At 50.1% G+C, this 17,126-nt stretch overlaps 1 protein-coding gene across 1 annotated transcript; it reads left to right on the top strand.

Moving 5' to 3' along the window:
* The first annotated feature begins 2,851 nt into the window (after positions 1–2,851).
* UPRT (uracil phosphoribosyltransferase homolog) lies at positions 2,852–16,634 on the top strand. The gene is made up of 7 exons (XM_063416508.1): positions 2,852–3,236; positions 8,777–8,819; positions 12,372–12,441; positions 13,845–13,907; positions 14,687–14,848; positions 15,450–15,548; positions 16,242–16,634. Exons 1-7 carry the CDS (start codon positions 2,950–2,952, stop codon positions 16,346–16,348), a joined length of 831 nt encoding a protein of 276 aa, XP_063272578.1. The 5' UTR covers positions 2,852–2,949; the 3' UTR covers positions 16,349–16,634.
* Positions 16,635–17,126: the final 492 nt, after the last annotated feature.

Here is a 17,126-nt window from a genome sequence, read left to right as displayed (position 1 = left end):
CCTGGACAGTGGTGGAGTTACCATCCCATGAAGTGTTCAAGAAACAGCTGAATGTGGCACATCAGCCCAGCACAGAGCAGAGGCATCCAGCCTTGCCCAGGTCACGGATTTACTGCCTGGGAGAAGATCAAACCTACAGGGAATCCTCAGCAGTTTGGGACTCTCTCATGTCCTGATCCCTTTGCCTTCTCCAGGTTTTGTTCCAGCCTCTGCTCTGGCTCACTGCAGATACACCAGGCCATGCTCGAGACTTTTTGGTTGTTACTGGTTGCTTTTCTTCTCCCTTTTCTTTCTCTTTCTCCCCTGCCAGTCCAGTCACCTCCCCTGAAGTGGCCCAGGTTGTTTTTCCTGCCAAGGGAACGAGGGCACACAGAGCCTTCTGTCCACAGAGCGCTCGCCTTGGCCCAGGCACAAGTGGGAGCTTTTCTTCCCTGCTGCTCAGGAGGCACCAATAATGAGGTGTTTGGCCATGGAAACCGGTAAGAGAAATGCACAATTTAAGGAAGATGTAGAAAATAAAATTGAAATGTTGGGAGGAAGGTGGAGGGAGAAACGAAGGAAGAGGCAGGGACAGATGTGGGGGCTTGGAGCCTGTTAGCAGCACAGCTGAATGGGGCCAGGAGAGCCTCCGAGGCTGTGACCCTGCTGGAACTGCCTGACTTGAACAAGGAGGTTTTTAGCCTTGTGGGGAAGGGTTGAGCGACTTTTGGGTGTTTGGTGGAGCAAGGAGCCTGTCAGGGAATGGAGAAGCCTGGAAACTGCTCTGGGACCTTCCCCATGTTCTGTTCTTCCACAGCTCTGTCAGGCCCGTTGGAAATCTCTTTCCTGACGAGGTCAGTGACAGCCTTGAGCATCTCCTGGGTGTGTCTGGAGCATCGGGGCAAAGAGAAGGTGTGGACTGAACACAGCTCTGCTCCTGCAGCTGCTCTGAGCCAGCTCCGGGAGGGGATGCAAACACCCAGGGCCGGGGGGAGTCTGTCTGCAGCCGGGGGCTCAGCCCGGGCTGCTGCTCTGGGTGGGTTGGGATGGTTTTGTGACAAAGCCGTGAGGCTTGTCGGGTGTGAGAGAGAGGAGAGGAGAAATTCAGTGTGTAATTCATGCTTCCAGCTTTGTTTCTTCTTTAGGAATTGCTTCAGCCTCAGTGAGAAGGACTCACTGTTTGCAGGCTCAGGGTCACATTTCCCACAGCACGCTGTTGCTTTTGAACTGCACACCAGGACCTGGGAAGGGAGGAGGAGGAGGAGAGAGGGCGAGTGCCTGTGTTTCTTTTCTCATTTAGTTTCTCTTTGTTAAAGGCACATTTTTGAAAAGAAAGGTTTTTTATCTATATTACTGCTACACATCTGTATGCCTCTCTCATTTTAGACAGTCTGTGCAGAAAGCTGCATGGAATAATTGAGCTTTACACCTTTTAGAATTGCTGCCACTACATTTCTTACATTCCTCCCTTTTTTTTTTTTAAAAAAAAGGAAGATATAAGAATTCAGAAACAACACAAACATTTCCCTACCTGAACCTTCCTGGTGATCAAAATTGGAGAGGATTTTCCAAACCTGACTTCTGACACAAACATCCACTGGGTTTTTGTACATCCTCTGGTTCCTTTCCGGAGCTGTCCTGTGCATGGAGAATTCTAACCCAGGCTGGGGTTAATTGGGCTGTGAGTGAACAAACAGGCAGGGTGAGGTGGCTCCTGATGTTTGCAAAGGAACGAGGCAGCACAGAACTCCCAGCTCTGATTGCCTTGGCAGACAAGAGCCAGGCAGCAGGAAGGAGCTCCCGCCTCTGTGCCCCATTTTTCTGTGGTCCCAGCCTTAAAAGAATTCCAGAAGTGTGAGCGGTGCCTCTCCTTGGCCCGCAGGAAGGGTTTGAGTGGAAGGCAGAGCCCTCAGTGCTGTTCCCTTTCGCCACTGCGGGGAGCTGCTCATCGGCAAACCCGGCTGTGTGATGGTGCAGGGGTTTCAAACAGCCCAGACTGGTCGTGCTCTTTGTGTTACAACCACTATGTGCTGCACAAATCCTGATTTCAACTTTGCTTTTGTCCTCCAGGGTGAATAACTGCATTGGATTTTCTAACTACAAATTCTTTCTACTGTTCTTAGCCTATTCTTTGTTGTATTGCTTGTATATTGCTGCAACAGTCTTCAAGTATTTCATTAAGTATTGGACAGTAAGTCATGAAATCCAGTTCCTTTTTCGTCTCCTCTCAGTCTCGTGGGCTTTAGTGACTCTCGGTGCTTTGTTGCTCTCAGGCAGTGCAGGGGCTGCATTTTCCTGGGCCCTTTGGGACTCCACCTCCTGTTAGATGTCCCAAATGCACAAAGCAAGCAGCAAGCAGACAGCAGGAATTTCAGACTGTAGATGACTTTCTGGCAGAGGTGCTCTCCTTTCCCTGCCCTTGTGTTTGCCTGGGTGTCCCCTGGAAAGTTTGGCACTGATGTGTAAGATCCTGGCATTGATTTGTACATTTACTGAAAAGAAAAAAGGGTTAAAAACCTTGTTAATTTTCTAATCCCCATCAGCCTCCTTTCTCAATTTAAAAACTGAATGAACCAAAGGAGGCTTTTATGCAGTTCGCGGGGGCTGTCCCGCAGCGCGCACTGCGGGCTGGGCCGGGGCTGGGCCGGGGCTGGGCCGGGGCTGGGCCGGGGCTGGGCCGGGGCTGGGCCGGGGCTGGGCCGGGGCTGGGCCGGGGCTGGGCCGGGGCTGGGCCGGGGCTGGGCCGGGGCTGGGCCGGGGCTGGGCCGGGGCTGGGCCGGGGCTGGGCCGGGGCTGGGCCGGGGCTGGGCCGGGGCTGGGCCGGGGCTGGAGGTGCCCGCCCGGTGCCGGTCCCGCCCCGCGCTGCGCTCCCGCCGCGGGCTGAGCGGCGGCGCCGGCCGCCAATGGAGCGCGGGCGGCGGGCGCGCTTCCCCCGCCCCGGCGGCGCGCACGGGGGCGCGGCCCCGGCGCATGGAGGCGATGCCCTGCCAGAACCAGCGCCTCGGCCCGCGGCCGCAGGATGAGCCGCCGGCGCCCGCCACGGCCGCGGCGAGCGGCGGCTCCCGGCTGATTCGCTTCGCCGAGCCCAGCGATGACAGCGGCTGCCCCAGCCCGGACAGCAGCAGCAGCAGCAACGGGGTGGTGGCGGAGGCGCCGGTCCCCGCGGAGGAGGGCGGCGCGCCGGCCATCGGGCCGCAGCTGAAGCTGCTGCCCATGAACGACCAGCTGCGGGAGCTGCAGACCATCATCAGGGACAAGTGAGCGCGCCGGGCCGGGCCGGGCAGCGTGCGCTGGGGAGGGACCGCGGCGGGCCTGGGAGACAGAGGGAGACCGTCGCCCGTCGCTCACTCCATCCCTGCCTCTTCCAGGGAGCCGCAGCCCCGCCGAGCCGCTCTCGGCCGGCCCCTGGTGCCGGCTGCCCGGCTCGGCGCTGCCCGCGGGGGGATGCCGGGGCCGAGGCCGCCGTGCCGCGTGTGCCGGCCGGGGCGGTTGGGCCGGCGGCGCGGCCATGTCTGGTGACGCGGGCCCGGGGCAGGGCACGGCGGGGCAGCGCTCCCGGGGCTCCGTGCCACCCCCGCCGCTGGGTGCCGGGGACCGGGACAGCGGCTCGGCGCGTCTTTAAACCCCTCACAGTCCTGGACGGCCCCTGACGGGGGGTTCTGCACACCTCCGCCCTGCGGGCGGCTCGGAGCTTGCGTGCCACATCATCAGCACAAGGAGCGTGCAGTACAATGGTGTGTAAAACCCTTGGGAAAGGAGGCTGCACCTTAGGGCTCCGCGGGCGGGCCTGGAGCAGCTGGGGCTCGTTACCCTCTCCGGAGATCGTACCCTGCAGGCAGGATGGGACGCGGAGCTGTTCCAGGCTCTGCAGGCAGCTGTGAGCACCACGCTCCACATCGCAGCTCAGGTGTTGAGCACGTCCCTCCCCCTGGTCACGTTTGTAGCTGTGCTCGTTCAGCACTGAGAAAGGTGATAGTGGAAGGTATTAAATATAGCATGCAACATAAGACAAACTTCAGTAGCATCCATCTGTATATTAAAAACTACTGGTGTGCAAGAACCACCAGCAAAGAGGTGTGAAATCAGGCCTATCTGTAGAGTGATCAGGTTCTGAATAAAACCTTCTCTTCCTGTGACACAGTGGCTTTCTGCCATCTGCAGTAAGGCATTGCAGAGACACTGTTCCTTGCTGTGTTTCACATCTGTCCATCTGCATAGTCCATGTTTTGCTATTTTCTGGCTCTTGAGGCTTATCTTTGTAGCTAACAGTGATTAATTTTTAAAGCAAAAATGGTCACCATTTCTCAAATACAATACCTCCATTAATTTTATTAACTTAGCTGAGCCTCCTTACCTGAAACTAGTTTGTGGAGGATTTTCCTTAATTTTCAAAGCATTGTGGGAAAACCAAAATCTGGCTGCACCAGAGGCAGTGCAGGGTTGATGTAGAGAGGGCACTTGTGGCAAGACCACCCAGAAGATCTCTGCAAATGAGAACAGCCCCCTGGCAGCTTCTCTGGGGAGCAGGAAAGGAAGCTGGGAGTGGGCTAAGCAGAGAGAAATCCAAATTAGGCCTGGTGATGGCCTGTGAAAGGTTTTGAGGTTAATGAAAACCATATAGTTTTGATGTCTAGACAAATACCAGTAATGTAATTACTTTACTCAGGGGTTTTATTGTTATTATTTTGTTGTACACAGGTTTTGACCTCTTTCAAATACATTTAAGAGATTTGTGGTTACAGTGAGCTTATCCAGAAAGCTGCAGCTGCGATTTTAACTTGAAGGATATTTTTTTAGAGTTACATCAGCTTCATTGCACAAGACTTTGGTAAGAGGAAGTCTAGAATAGGACGTGTAAACAGTGAATTACTCAGAGCAGCTGCAGCAATCACAGACTATACTTTATTCTGAGTGTAGTGTTGCCCTGGAAGTGGAGATGAAACTGTCACTTCCAAGCTCTCTTCCTAACCAGTGAGGAAAATCAGGCAGCAGCCTCCTCAGAAAGGTTGGCTTTGTAGGTGAGGATGGTAGGGCAACATTATTTTTGTATTCTGTCCCAGGAATTCAACTGCATCTCATTAAGAGAGCTCAGACTGGCCTATTTTAGTGCCTGTTCAGAAAGATGCAGAAGGGAGAGGAGGATTTTTTAGGCACTGTTCATTAACCTTTCCGTGGGCTGCTGCAGTCTGCAGTGGCAACTCTGTAGCTGCTGTGGCATTCAAACCAGGTGCTAAAAGAAACTCCTCCTCAGAACCTTGTTTGTGAACTGGCAGCAATGTGGCTCAGAGGAGCTACTGGTCAAAAAATCCAATTTAAGCTAATAGAGGAGTATGTTCACGTACAGTGCTTGGAAAGAGGGAGAAGCTGTCATCTACAGGCAATTAGAGCCCCGTCACTAAGACTTTCTGGATTAAAAAAGAACAGGTAACAACTTAACTCAAGGAGAATATTTAGATTCCTTAACACTGCAGAGGATGGATGTTCCAAGTACAGCAATACCTGAAAATGGCAGACATTAAAAGGCAAGCTCCTGGGGAGTGAGAAATGGAGCAAAAGTAGAAAAAAATCCAGTCAAATTGGGGTTATTGCTGTAAGTGAGGAAGGGGTAAATACTCAGATAGATAATCCCAGTGAACTGCAAGGTAGAACCAGGCATGCTTACATGGAGCAAAGAATGGTCAGGCCAGATGCAGAAGACTTTGGGGATTTTATTCTGTCCATAGCATGAGCTGCTCAGAGAAGTGTGCTATTTCCTTGTTCCTGAGAGGATTGAGAGAAAAAAATCACATCCTTTCAATTGGTATTACTGTGAAGAAAAACCCTCCTTCTTGTGGCTGGTCATGGTGTCCTATGGGATTCAGAGGTGGGTCAGACATGTCCTTCTGGCAGACTAAAATGGCACTTTTACTAAAATGGCACTTTTACTAAAATGGCACTTTTGCTTCCTTAAAATTAACAAGAACTTGGTCTGTATGCCAGAGTCGGGGAGATGGATAGATCACCTCAATTTAGCTGTGCCTGGGTTTCCTTGTTTTCCCTCAGGCTTGTCACTTTTCTACTCAGCAAATGCTTAATGGGGGCAGTGCCTTTTATACTGAGTGGGATATGAGCCTCAAGTGCTCTAATGGGATGTGAGCTGATGCACTGAAGTATTGAACATTCCAGAACATTTACAAGGAGGGAATGATCTCAAGGTAATTTCTAGCCTCACAGATATGAACCAAGGATCTGGAAGCTGAAATAAGTAGTGCAGTGATGGGTTTATATAGAAGCAAATTCATTAGCTGAGGTTGGCAGTGTCATTTTAACTCCTGATTTAACAAGAGATATGATTTAAATCCAGATACTTCAAGGTTCTTGTGTCTGTTGGGTGAGATCATTCTGTGTTATTGTGCTAAAACTTTTTATTCCCTACGGAACAGAGTGGTAACATAGAAATGCAGATGGCAGAGTGGTTGGGTGTGCAGTCCTGGCACGGAGCAGGGGGATTCAGGAGTGTGTAACTCACCTGTGCTGGCCAAGGACAACTGAAGGCAGGGAGGGTGGGATCCCTCTGCATCCCAGCCCTGGCATGGAGAAATTAAGAACTGCAGTCCCTTAAGTGCTGAAGGTAGAACATGGACCTGTTCCCAGCTACATCATCTCCCTGAATGCCAACAGCTCATCCAGTGCCTTCAGTTTTCTTAAAAAGCCTTGTACAGATCCTGTGTGGGGAAGTGGCTTTTTTCCAGGCTAGCCCTCACCCTGGGCACCTCTCAACAAGTTCTGTGAGGTAATGAGAGAAACAGGAATTACTGAAGCCCCAACACCTGCAGACCTGACAGTGTTTGTCACTAGTACCAAGTGCTAAAGGAGGAAAAAACCCCGCAGCTACCTTATATTACAGCACAGTCCCAAAAAACCCCTTTCTTTTCGCCTCCTAAGGCAGATACTGTGGCATCAGCCGCTGTCCCCTGCCTACAGAAACTAAGTGAAACTCATTTATATTGTGTAACACAATGTTCCTGCTACAAGTTAGTTTTAATGCCTCATATTTTTAGATGTGGTCTTGTTACTTGTTGAAGCAGTGAAACAGTTTCTAGTCTGACATGACTCGTTACTCTATGTATTTCTAGCTGGTATTTAAGGAGAACAGTTACAGTGTTTTCACATGAGCTCTTTTTTTCTGCCCCCTGCCAATTCTGACAGGATGTGGGGTTTGAGATGTGGTCACAGCTTTCCAGCTGCCCCTGTACACGAGATCTGACATTTTCTGTATTACTGTTACTTGTATGCACTGTGGTTTTCTGTTGCCCTCCCCTTCCCAAAAACCAGGTATGACCAGTAAAGGGTGTTCAGTGAACTGTGCAGAGGAATATCTGTGTCTTTGCAAAGACAGGAGTTGGTTCAAAGCTCATAATCTGCATTAATAACTCAGAGTATTCACTCTAAACACGTTATCACTTTGCAGTCTAAACTGTGATCTGGACATTGTTGGTTCTGTCTTACACCTGTTTGTGAAATTCAGCTAAATTTTCTGAAATGCCAGGCTGGAAGAACCTAGATGTGCCACTTAGCTACTTCTCTCTTCTAAAAATCCTTATCTACATCACAGATAGAAGTATGAGACTTTCCAAAAACCCCAATAAAATCAGATCATATAATTGCCCGGATTTGGGGCTGGGTTTTGTTTTGTTTTGTTTTTTGGCAGTTTTGGGGTCTTTTTGAGCATTGCCTGTCTAGTTAATGTCAAAACAGCAGAAAGTTAGGATTATCCTGTCATTACCAGAAAGAAAGAAAAAATAAAAGCAAACAGTATTTTAACACTGTGTTATTATTAGCACAGAGAAAGAAACTAGATTAAGTCAATGCTCTTTTTTAAAGTGGGGAATAAGTGACTGGTTCCCAGACAATGAGCAGGCAATCCTTTTGACTTTCATTCGTGTAAGCATGAGGTGTCTCAGAATCTTGGGGATTAAATACAAACTGGTATTTAAGGAGACAAGCAGAGTATCAGGGTTTGAAAACATGAGAGGGATGGATAGAACATTTCATTTAGAAGTACCTCTTACCATGTTGGTGCTGTCTGAGGGTTTTCAAGGCTCCTGCCCTGTGGGTGTTGGCTTCTTGACCAGAAATGTGTCCTGTTCTGGTGTGGTGAGAGTTGCTCTTGGCATGGGGAGCAAGGTGTTAAAGCTGCTTCTAAAGTTCAGGCTTTTAACCTTTCATTTTGCCTTCTGAAGGGGCCAAAAGCCACACAGGCACAGGAGCAAAAGGTTGAACCCAAACTAATAAGAGGCAGAGAGGTTTTCATGGCAATGCTCATTAATCCCTGCTCAATTTAACCTCACATTCACTGATCTAATCACATCAGTGAGTTCAGATAAGACAGGATGTGTCTCCTGCTTATCAGGAGTGTTGTCAGCCCTGGGTTAAGGACCTTGGTGATCAGTGTCCCACAGTTTCTGACTGACTGGAGGACAGGCAAGCAAAGCTCCCTTGCTCAGAGCTGCAGGGAATGCAGGAGGATCTGAGCTTAGGAGGGGTTTTGGGACTGAGCTGGAACAGCAGTACCATGGGAACCTGCAGAAATCATCCTCTTGTGTTTAATTGCTACTAGGACAGAGCAGCAGCAGGAGCCAAACCCCAGTGCTCTGCCACCAACCAGGAAACCCACGATGCAGAATCTCTGGGATAAATTTAGTATATGATAGGAGGCTTTTCTCTGAACTGCCTTGGACTATAGCATTTAATATTGTATTTAAGCAATGTTCTTACAGTTATTCCCCAAGTTAAAATGTAAATTATTCTTTTTCAGGAAATCCAGTAGAGGAGACTTCGTATTTTCTGCTGATCGTCTGGTAGGTGAAGAATTCCTTGATTTTGTACTTTGCAACTCTTCCATAAAATGGGTCTTTCAGAACAGAAGAATGGTGGTGTGACAGCAGCTTTTCTACCCAAAGGAAATTGGTGTGACAGCAACTTTCTGTACAGGGACTTCTGTTCACTGTTTCATCCCAACGGGTTCCAGAAACCATGGTGTTACCAGACACAGCTACTTGAGGACAGAGACCTGTAGTAATAAGAGAATTCTGTTCAAAAACAGATGCACAGAGGTTGCAGATAATTGAGTTTTATTTTGAAGCAGCACTTTTGATCTTGTGAACAGAGCAGTATAATTTCTCACAGCCTGGATGTTACCAATTGCTTGCATGCAGAAGTGCCTCCTGGCACTCGCTTTAAATTAGATTAGTAGCTCTGGGTGCATCCACATGGAGAATTTGTCTTTAGCCATATGGCAGGGACAAAGCAGTTTGAAGTTTTCACATGTTTTAGTAAGTCAGAACAAAGGCTGTAGGGAGTGCAGCCTTTATCTCATTTAAATTACAAGCTTAAAGAAAACCTCAGCACTTGCTACCACACACACACTTGCCTGTGTCCACAAGGATGTTTGCTTTTTGCAGATCCACTCTCATTAACAGAGGGAAGTGTTTTTCCCCTTCCAGCATAGTGCAGAGACCATTCACAGTTACAGGCACAGCAGGCAGGTTTCCTATGATGAGCCAAATCTTAATCCTGGCTCAGGTTTAGATATGACCACAACCTAAGGTTGTGACTGCAGTGCTTTCTATCTTCATGGCTTTCCACTTTCCCCCCTGCTTTCCCCCTCTTGAGGATGTTTCCTGCATTCCAGCACCTTATTGTCAGTAATTAGCATGAAGGACCTTTTTCCATGTACCTTCTCCCCTTTCTTGGGTGTTCTGCCCTGTGTTGAGGCAAACACTGATTTTTCCCCCCTCTTATTGCTGGAAACTGCAGATCCAGGCAGTGAGTTCAGGTCCTTGCACCTCTGTGGGCTGGCCAGCACAGCCAGAGAGCCTCTGTGTGCTGCAGCTCTTTGCCACAGAACCTGCTGCTCTGTTTTCCATTTTGTAGGAGCAGTTTTGCACAAAGGAATGTGTGATCTCTCATTTTCCGAATATTTTTCCTAGGTGTGACAAAGAGCAGTTATAATTTCGTGTGGGGTTTGGTCTCTGCTAAACTTGGCAAGGTGCAAACAGTTATGACATGCCATGTTTTCCACCAAGAGAGCAAGCAGAGTTTAATGGCAAGAGGCAATACATGAAGAAAAATGTGGGATTATAGGGAAAGAAAATACACCTTGTTGCAGTGAGAAAATGAGAATGAAGTTAAGCTTGCTGTTACCTTGGCAGGAGTTTGGGGCAGTGTCTCCTGAGGTCACCAGAGGGAGAGGTCTTAAGGAGGGACTCTAAAGGTGCTGGATTTCTGGTGGGGCAGTTTGTTTCACACATAAGGGGATGACAAAGGCAACGTTTGAAGATAGTTGTGAACAAAAGGAGTCAGTGAGCAGTGGAGGTGGCAGGGAGTGTGTGAAAGGCACTGCCAGGGCTGTGATCCTGAAGCTGCAAGAAGTGAGGTTGGAGTCATGAGGAGGAAGGACCAAGACAAAGGTGAGTGGTGTTTGTGAGGGAGGAGAAGCAGCCCTGGCACGGGACACAGTCACTCCTTGTGGCTGCTCCTGGTGGGGCTGGGGGCAGCTGGAGCTCAGGGTGGGTGCTGGAAGGGCACAGAGCTCCCCAGGGGCAGGAGGCTGCCCCTGACCCAGCACACACTGGAGGTGCTGAACTGGTGTCATATTCCTGGGGGTGACTGCAGGCCTGAGGTGGAGCCATGAATTCCTTTCTCAGCCCTCCCAGCAGCTCCTGTGTAACCCTGACCAGGTCACGTCACCTTTCTGCCTTCCTGCCTCCTTCAGAGGGTGAGCGTTCAAAAGGGGTTTGAAATGCTGAGCTGCAAAGAGCTGGACAGACACAGGGGATGTTCTGCCTCCTCCTGAGCTTCCAAGAAAAGCCACACATAATGGGTTAGGGGATTTTCTGGTCAGACTCTTCTACCTTGGGACCAAAGCTTTGCTTCCTGCCTCATGTGAGGCTGTAATAACAGCAGGTTTATCTTCTGAGCAAGGGCAGCCACCTCTCTGGGAGAGGAGCAGCTGCTTCTTGGGGCACGAGAGAAGAGAGGAGGAAATTAATCCTAAGTGTGGAGGTGGCAGAGAGCACAGCGCAAAAATGAGTGTTTTATCAACACTGACAGGTTTACAAAGAATCCTTCCAGCCTCTGTGTAAAACACTGATAAGTGTAGGGGAGATCACAGAGATTATTTGACCAGAAGACCTTCACTGGATTACTCTAAACTTTTGGCAGATTATGTGGAGCAATATCAGCACTACAGCAAGATGAAAAAAGCTTTTCTTCCAAACCTAGCAAATAGGTTGGCTTTTTTTTTTTTGGTGAGCTAAGTCCAAAAACATAAAATAAAATCAGGTACAAATGTCCCAGAAACTGACCACAGCCTCTGAGTATGGCTGCCACAAACACAGTCTAGGAAGAAAAAGTTGTACTAAAGTGGGTAAAAATACCTTGAAAGAGAGATTATAAATGTAAGGGAGCATTTGGAGCAGAGGCTGCTTGTATGCCAGGAACTAGGACAGAATGGAAGGACAGAAAAACCTTCCAGGCTGTTTCTGGAATAAGAACTGCCTGAGGTGAGCAGTACACCTGCTCCATCCCAGGAGCATTGCCTCACTTCTGCAGTCCCACAGTGAACTTTGAATAATCAGTGATTTTTTAGTTAAAGCTCTTGCTTGGCAGCAGCTTTCCTTGAGCAGTTCTGGCCTGTGAATCTTTGGCTCATGAACAGAGAGAATTCTCACGTCTTTAACACCCAGAGCATCCTTCAGGACAATCATTCTGGTGCAGATGGATGAGTTTTGTGTTTTTCAGGGCAGCACCAGGGGAGGGCTGGGGGGGTCAGGAGCTGCCTCCACCTGGACCATCCAAAAGTGCAGGGATTGGCAGAGCACCACAGGGAAACCAGAGCTGGCAGGAGCTGGGGATGGAGCTGATAAAGAGATTCCTAGACTTGTCTCTGGGCACTGCTGGTGTGTGTGCATTGCTGCAGCTTCTGGGGCTGCCCAGCTGCAGTTTAGTCCTAGAAACAGGGATGTGAAAGTAGAGCCTGGCTGAGGGGCAGCCTCCCCTTTCCCTCATCAGGATGTCCTGTCAGCAAATGAATGCATTGGTGCCTCACTCATCTGTTGAGAATAATTTGTCTGTGAAGCCTCTGCCTGCCAGATGTAAATAAAGTCAGTTTTATCGTTCTTATGAACCTGTCTCTTCTCCCAATTTTATTTTGCAGTGCCTTTGTATGATTTGTGGCCAAAACATAGGCCTCATCCCCAAAAGGTCTCTAAATTCAGTCCCTAATTGCTGTTAGAGACCCTTTTAGACTCTTTGAGCTCATCCAGTCCTTGTAGCTACTGCTGCCATGTAGTGCCTTATCTCCAGAGATAACAACCCCTCTAAGCTGAGCCTTCTCTTTGGTTCCACAGATCAGACTCGTGGTTGAAGAGGGACTGAATCAACTGCCCTACACAGAATGTACTGTGACCACTCCAACAGGTACATGGGAAATCACCCCTGGAAGTGGAACTGATATCAGAATACATGGAATTATTACAAGAGTTACAAAGTATCCTGAGGTGGATTATTGAGTCCAACTCCCTGCTCCTCAGAGAGCTGCTTAAAACTGAACTCTGCAACACCCAGATGGCCTTTGGACTCTGCCAGACTTGGTGCCACCAGCCCTTCCCTGGGGAGCCCAGAGTGTCCCTGCTGGTTTGAAAAGCTGCAAGGCACATAACAACACAGCTGAGCAAACCAGCCAACACTGTCATTGCACTCAGGATTGAATTGGTCTTGCAAAACCACGATGAAAATGTACCAGTGTATGTGCAGGATCATTCACCTGCCCACACCACAGCCTTGAGTTAAAACTGAAGACGTTTCACATTAAGGAAGAGGTGCTTGGCACAAGCAGCTCTGCCTTGCCAGCCTGAACCTGGCCCTGCAGCTGGGGCCAGCTGGGAGTGAGGATGAGCAGGAAATGAAAAGTGGCTGTGGTGGCACTAGAGAAAACCACTGCAGGAGCTGTGGCTCCTCCTGTCAGCTGTACAGATCTGTAAGGTTACAGATACTCAGGTGCTGAGGGCATCAGCAGGCTGGGGTAACAGCTCAGCCCCGTGCTGTGACCCACAGCACAGCTGAGTCCTGCCCCCTGAGAGCTGCACGTGCATTCCTGCAGGTGACACTCCCTCCTGCAGTAAAGCGTTGCTGTGGCTTTACCTGCACTTGGAGAAATGATGGACTGCAAACCCTCAGCTGTAAAACAGAGTTCAGACACCCACCCAGGAGGCACCACCCTTACCTGTGCTCCTTTTTACGTCAAACAGAAGCTGCTTCACATCTTGAGCATTGGGTTTGATGTCTTAAGTTTTAGCTTTTATATTTTCCAGACACTGTGCTGCATTAGTATATAACTCTGAACTTCTTATAAAGTGTTAGCAAGTTCTCCTCACAGCTTAGTTAGACAAAATCCTTTTCCAGCCTGAGAACCAAGGACACTGTTGCAGCTTCAGGCCCGTAAAGTTTAAACAACAGGGAGTTGAGGGGAGCAAACTGGGAGGGTGGGACTTCATTACCTGAAGCTGCAATTGGAAAATTAACCCCAATATGTAAATGGACCAAAATTTATAAAAGTGTGAAAACTCGTGAGCCCTGGTCCATATCTAGGGTGTAGCCATGGCCCTGGGCTCTTGTAGTGCCCAAGGTGTGTCCTTGGAAGGCCTTTAAATAAATTCCTACTTTACTCCTTTAACACTGGCCAGCCTCTGTTCCAGGTCAGTCTCTCAGGGCATCAGTGTCACATCTGTCACCATCAGTGGCAGATCCAGGACCCTCTCCTCTGTGCAGAGAGGGCAGAAGGAGCAGCCACTGCCACTGAGCCCTGGCTTCTCTCCTCACAGGACACAAGTACGAAGGAGTCCGGTTTGAAAAGGGAAACTGCGGGGTCAGCATCATGAGAAGTGGTAGGTGCTGCTGAAGGGGCACACATTAAATGCTTTGGAAACCTGTAAGCAACTTCCTTTCAAAGATGTGCAACAACAGGTTTATCCAAATTCTGTCTTGGGTATCCTTGATAACAGAATGTCCAGGAATCTCTCCATTAACCTTTAAGGAGACAAATGGCTGGAGCAGAGCTCCTGTGCCTCTTTCCTGGCAGCTGCTGCCTGTGAGGGGCCAGGTGCCCTCCCCTGTTTCCACCCGTGCCCAGAGCTGGGCCCAGCCCAGCCCCGCTCCGTGGGGCAGAGTCCCTGGTACTGCCCAGCTGGGCAAACCTTTGGAGCTGTGCTTTGGATCAGACCCAGCGGCCTCGCACTCTGCCCCACCCTCTGTCCCCGGGATGTCCCCAAACCCCGCCCGCCCCCTGGGACCTTTCCAGCTCCTCCTGGCACAGAGAGCACAGCTGGGGGAGCACCAAACCCAGGGCTCGGCAGCACCGAGGAGACGCGGTTTGCTGCAGACAGGGAAAAGGGGAAGAGCCTGGAGAGCTTGAATGCTGAAAACTGTTCACCAGCACAGGGGGGGACTGTCCACTGGGGAGTGTCCACTGGGGACTGTCCCTTTAGTACTGTCCATTGATGACTGTCCACTGGGGAGTGTCCACTGGGGACTGTCCTTTTGGGGACTGTCCCTCTGGGAGTGTCCCTTTGTGAATGTCCCTCTGGGCCTGTCCCTTTCCTGCAGCCCCTTGTCCCCAAGCCCTTTCTCAGTGTCCCCCTCTGCTGTGTTTTTGCTGCCCCTGCAGGGGAGGCCATGGAGCAGGGCCTGCGGGACTGCTGCCGCTCCATCCGCATCGGGAAGATCCTGATCCAGAGCGACGAGGAGACGCAGCGGGCCAAGGTGTACTACGCCAAGTTCCCCCCAGACATCTACAGGAGGAAAGTGCTGCTCATGTACCCGATCCTGAGTGAGTGTCTGCCCCGGCATGGGCAGCCAGGCTGCCCCGAGCGCCCCCCCAAAGAAAATTCCACAGTCCAGGGCTTTGGTTGGGTTTGCTGCTCCATTTGGTGACAGAGAACTGATCAGGCTGTGCCAGGACACAGGGGACAGAATTGATCAGGCTGTGCCAGGACACAGGGGACAGAGGAGGGGATTGATCAGGCTGTGCCAGGACACACCTTACTCAGCTGCACCAGTGGGAATGCAGAGCAAATCGTTTGGGCATGGCTGCTTTTGGGAGAATGGCTGAGATTAAGACTTGATATAGATTTAATTATATGGATTTTGCCATGGGAAAATACTCAAACAGTGTTATTCTTATTCTGTTATGAGACATTTCTTGATTAATATTATAAGGAGTTTGTTGGGATGAGGTTACTTGTCTGCTCCAAGTTCTGCCATGAGGAGACCATCGTGTACAAGGAGTGCATGCAGAGGTGATGCCTTTCCAGTGGGAAAGGACAGAATCACCATTCAGTCACACCAGCTGTACCACAGGTATTCCAGCTTAGGACAAGTTTATCAACCAGGGCAAAGCCCCTGAGCCCTCTCCCCCTTTGCCCTCTCAGGTACTGGGAACACGGTGATCGAGGCTGTCAAAGTGCTGGTGGAACACGGGGTCCAGCCCAGCGTCATCATCCTGCTCAGCCTCTTCTCCACGCCCCACGGTGAGTGGGGGCACAGAGAGCACAGCTGGGGACAGCTGGGGACAGCTGGGGACAGTGACCTCAGTGACACGGGACAGGCAGGGCATCCCTTTGCTCACAGCAGGTCTGGGGTTTCTTGGCTGGGCTGTAAAACTGAGCCAACAGGGCCGTGTTTGGTGTGGGCAGTGAGCAGGGACTGAAAGGCAGAGCTGCAGTGGGGAATGTTCTAGAAGCAGGGGCTTGCAGCACTGCCAGGCCCTGGCTCACAGAGCCCTGCCAGGCCAGCTGCTGCTCTGGACCACAACAGGACTGGCAGCTGAATGGAGCTACAGAGCTGGCCTGGCTGCAGGTTAAAGGTAAAAGGGGATCCAAATGAGGAACATTTGCTTCTGTGGGAGGAAAGAGGATCTTGTGTGTTGTATTAGAAATTGGCCTTGGCAGAAATTGCTATCAAAAAACTCAGCTGAACTGCAGAGCAGCCTGTAGCCACTTTAATTGGGAGTATGTGTGTATGGGAAAGGCACTTCCAAAGAAGAAAAGCCCAAAAAGCAATCCCCAAAAGTCAGGGAGTTTTCCTCACAGATGATTAGCTGAGGCAGGAACAGGAAGAGGAGACAGAAGCACAGAGCCTGATGTACTTTTGGAGTGCTGCTGATCACATTTGACATGGGCTGAAGCACTGTAGTCATTATTGCCTTTGCTGTCTCTCCCAAGGTGCCAAATCCATCATCCAGGAATTCCCAGAAATCACCATTTTAACTACAGAAGTGCATCCTGTTGCACCAACACACTTCGGACAGAAGTATTTTGGGACAGACTGACAGTCTTGGAACAACTGGATATGACTCTATGGCATTACAAGAGGTTTTTTTATATTTTATTACTGTTGAGTTGGTCGAGGGCATGTTTAAAAACCTTTTTGGCCAACTACCTTGGGTTAGTGCTGGCCTGAACAGGGATCAGGTGCAGTGGCAAAGCACTCCAGTTACACGGTCAAGCATCTCCACGTTGGGGTTCTGTAACTGCCACACTCTGCTTTAACCTATTTATTCTTCTCCAGCCTGTCCGTGGCCTCCTGCGAGAGCAAAATAAACCCAACTAAACCCCCAGGAGTGTCCTTCATTTCTGGGATCCCTTGGCATCATCCAGGACAGCCACTCCCAAGGCTTCCACACCTCAGTGTCCCCCTGAGCAGCCACAGGGATCTTGGGTCTTTGGCTGGTGGCCGAGGACCAAAGACACAACTCCTGCAATTCTGCTCTGCAAACGTTATTCTCAAATAGTGAAACTCTCCTGTCTTGCTCCTGAATCAGGAAGATTCCTTTTGCAGCACGGGTGGGAATTGGGGATGGGAGCAGCACTGCCTGTGGGAATTCCACACATACAGAACCTGGGACTTCTAGGAGACAGAACTTGTGGCTGGATCAGTCTCACCAACCCTTTATATGACAGGAAAACAGCAAAAAGCTGGAATTTGATTTCTGGTCCTCTTCACAGAGCACCAAAGACAAGTGTGGCCCCCGAGGGCTCAGCAGCCTTGCAAAGCCTCAGGGCCTCCTTGTTCGGGTCACACTGAGATCAATCTGCAGCCAAACCCCT

The sequence above is a fragment of the Prinia subflava genome, chromosome 20 (genome assembly GCF_021018805.1).
Source record: "Prinia subflava isolate CZ2003 ecotype Zambia chromosome 20, Cam_Psub_1.2, whole genome shotgun sequence".
NCBI classification, from domain to species: Eukaryota; Metazoa; Chordata; class Aves; order Passeriformes; family Cisticolidae; genus Prinia; species Prinia subflava.
The sequence above is the reverse complement of the archived record's forward strand: the minus strand, read 5'-3'. Positions and strand labels throughout refer to the sequence as shown.

Excerpts from the sequence above, each read along its gene's own strand:
- UPRT (XM_063416508.1), top strand. The coding sequence starts at position 2,950 with ATGGAGGCGATGCCCTGCCAGAACCAGCGCCTCGGCCCGCGGCCGCAG. Across the intron at positions 12,442-13,844 it reads TACTGTGACCACTCCAACAG|GACACAAGTACGAAGGAGTC; the intron begins GTACATGGGAAA and ends CTCTCCTCACAG. Across the intron at positions 15,549-16,241 it reads CCTCTTCTCCACGCCCCACG|GTGCCAAATCCATCATCCAG; the intron begins GTGAGTGGGGGC and ends GTCTCTCCCAAG.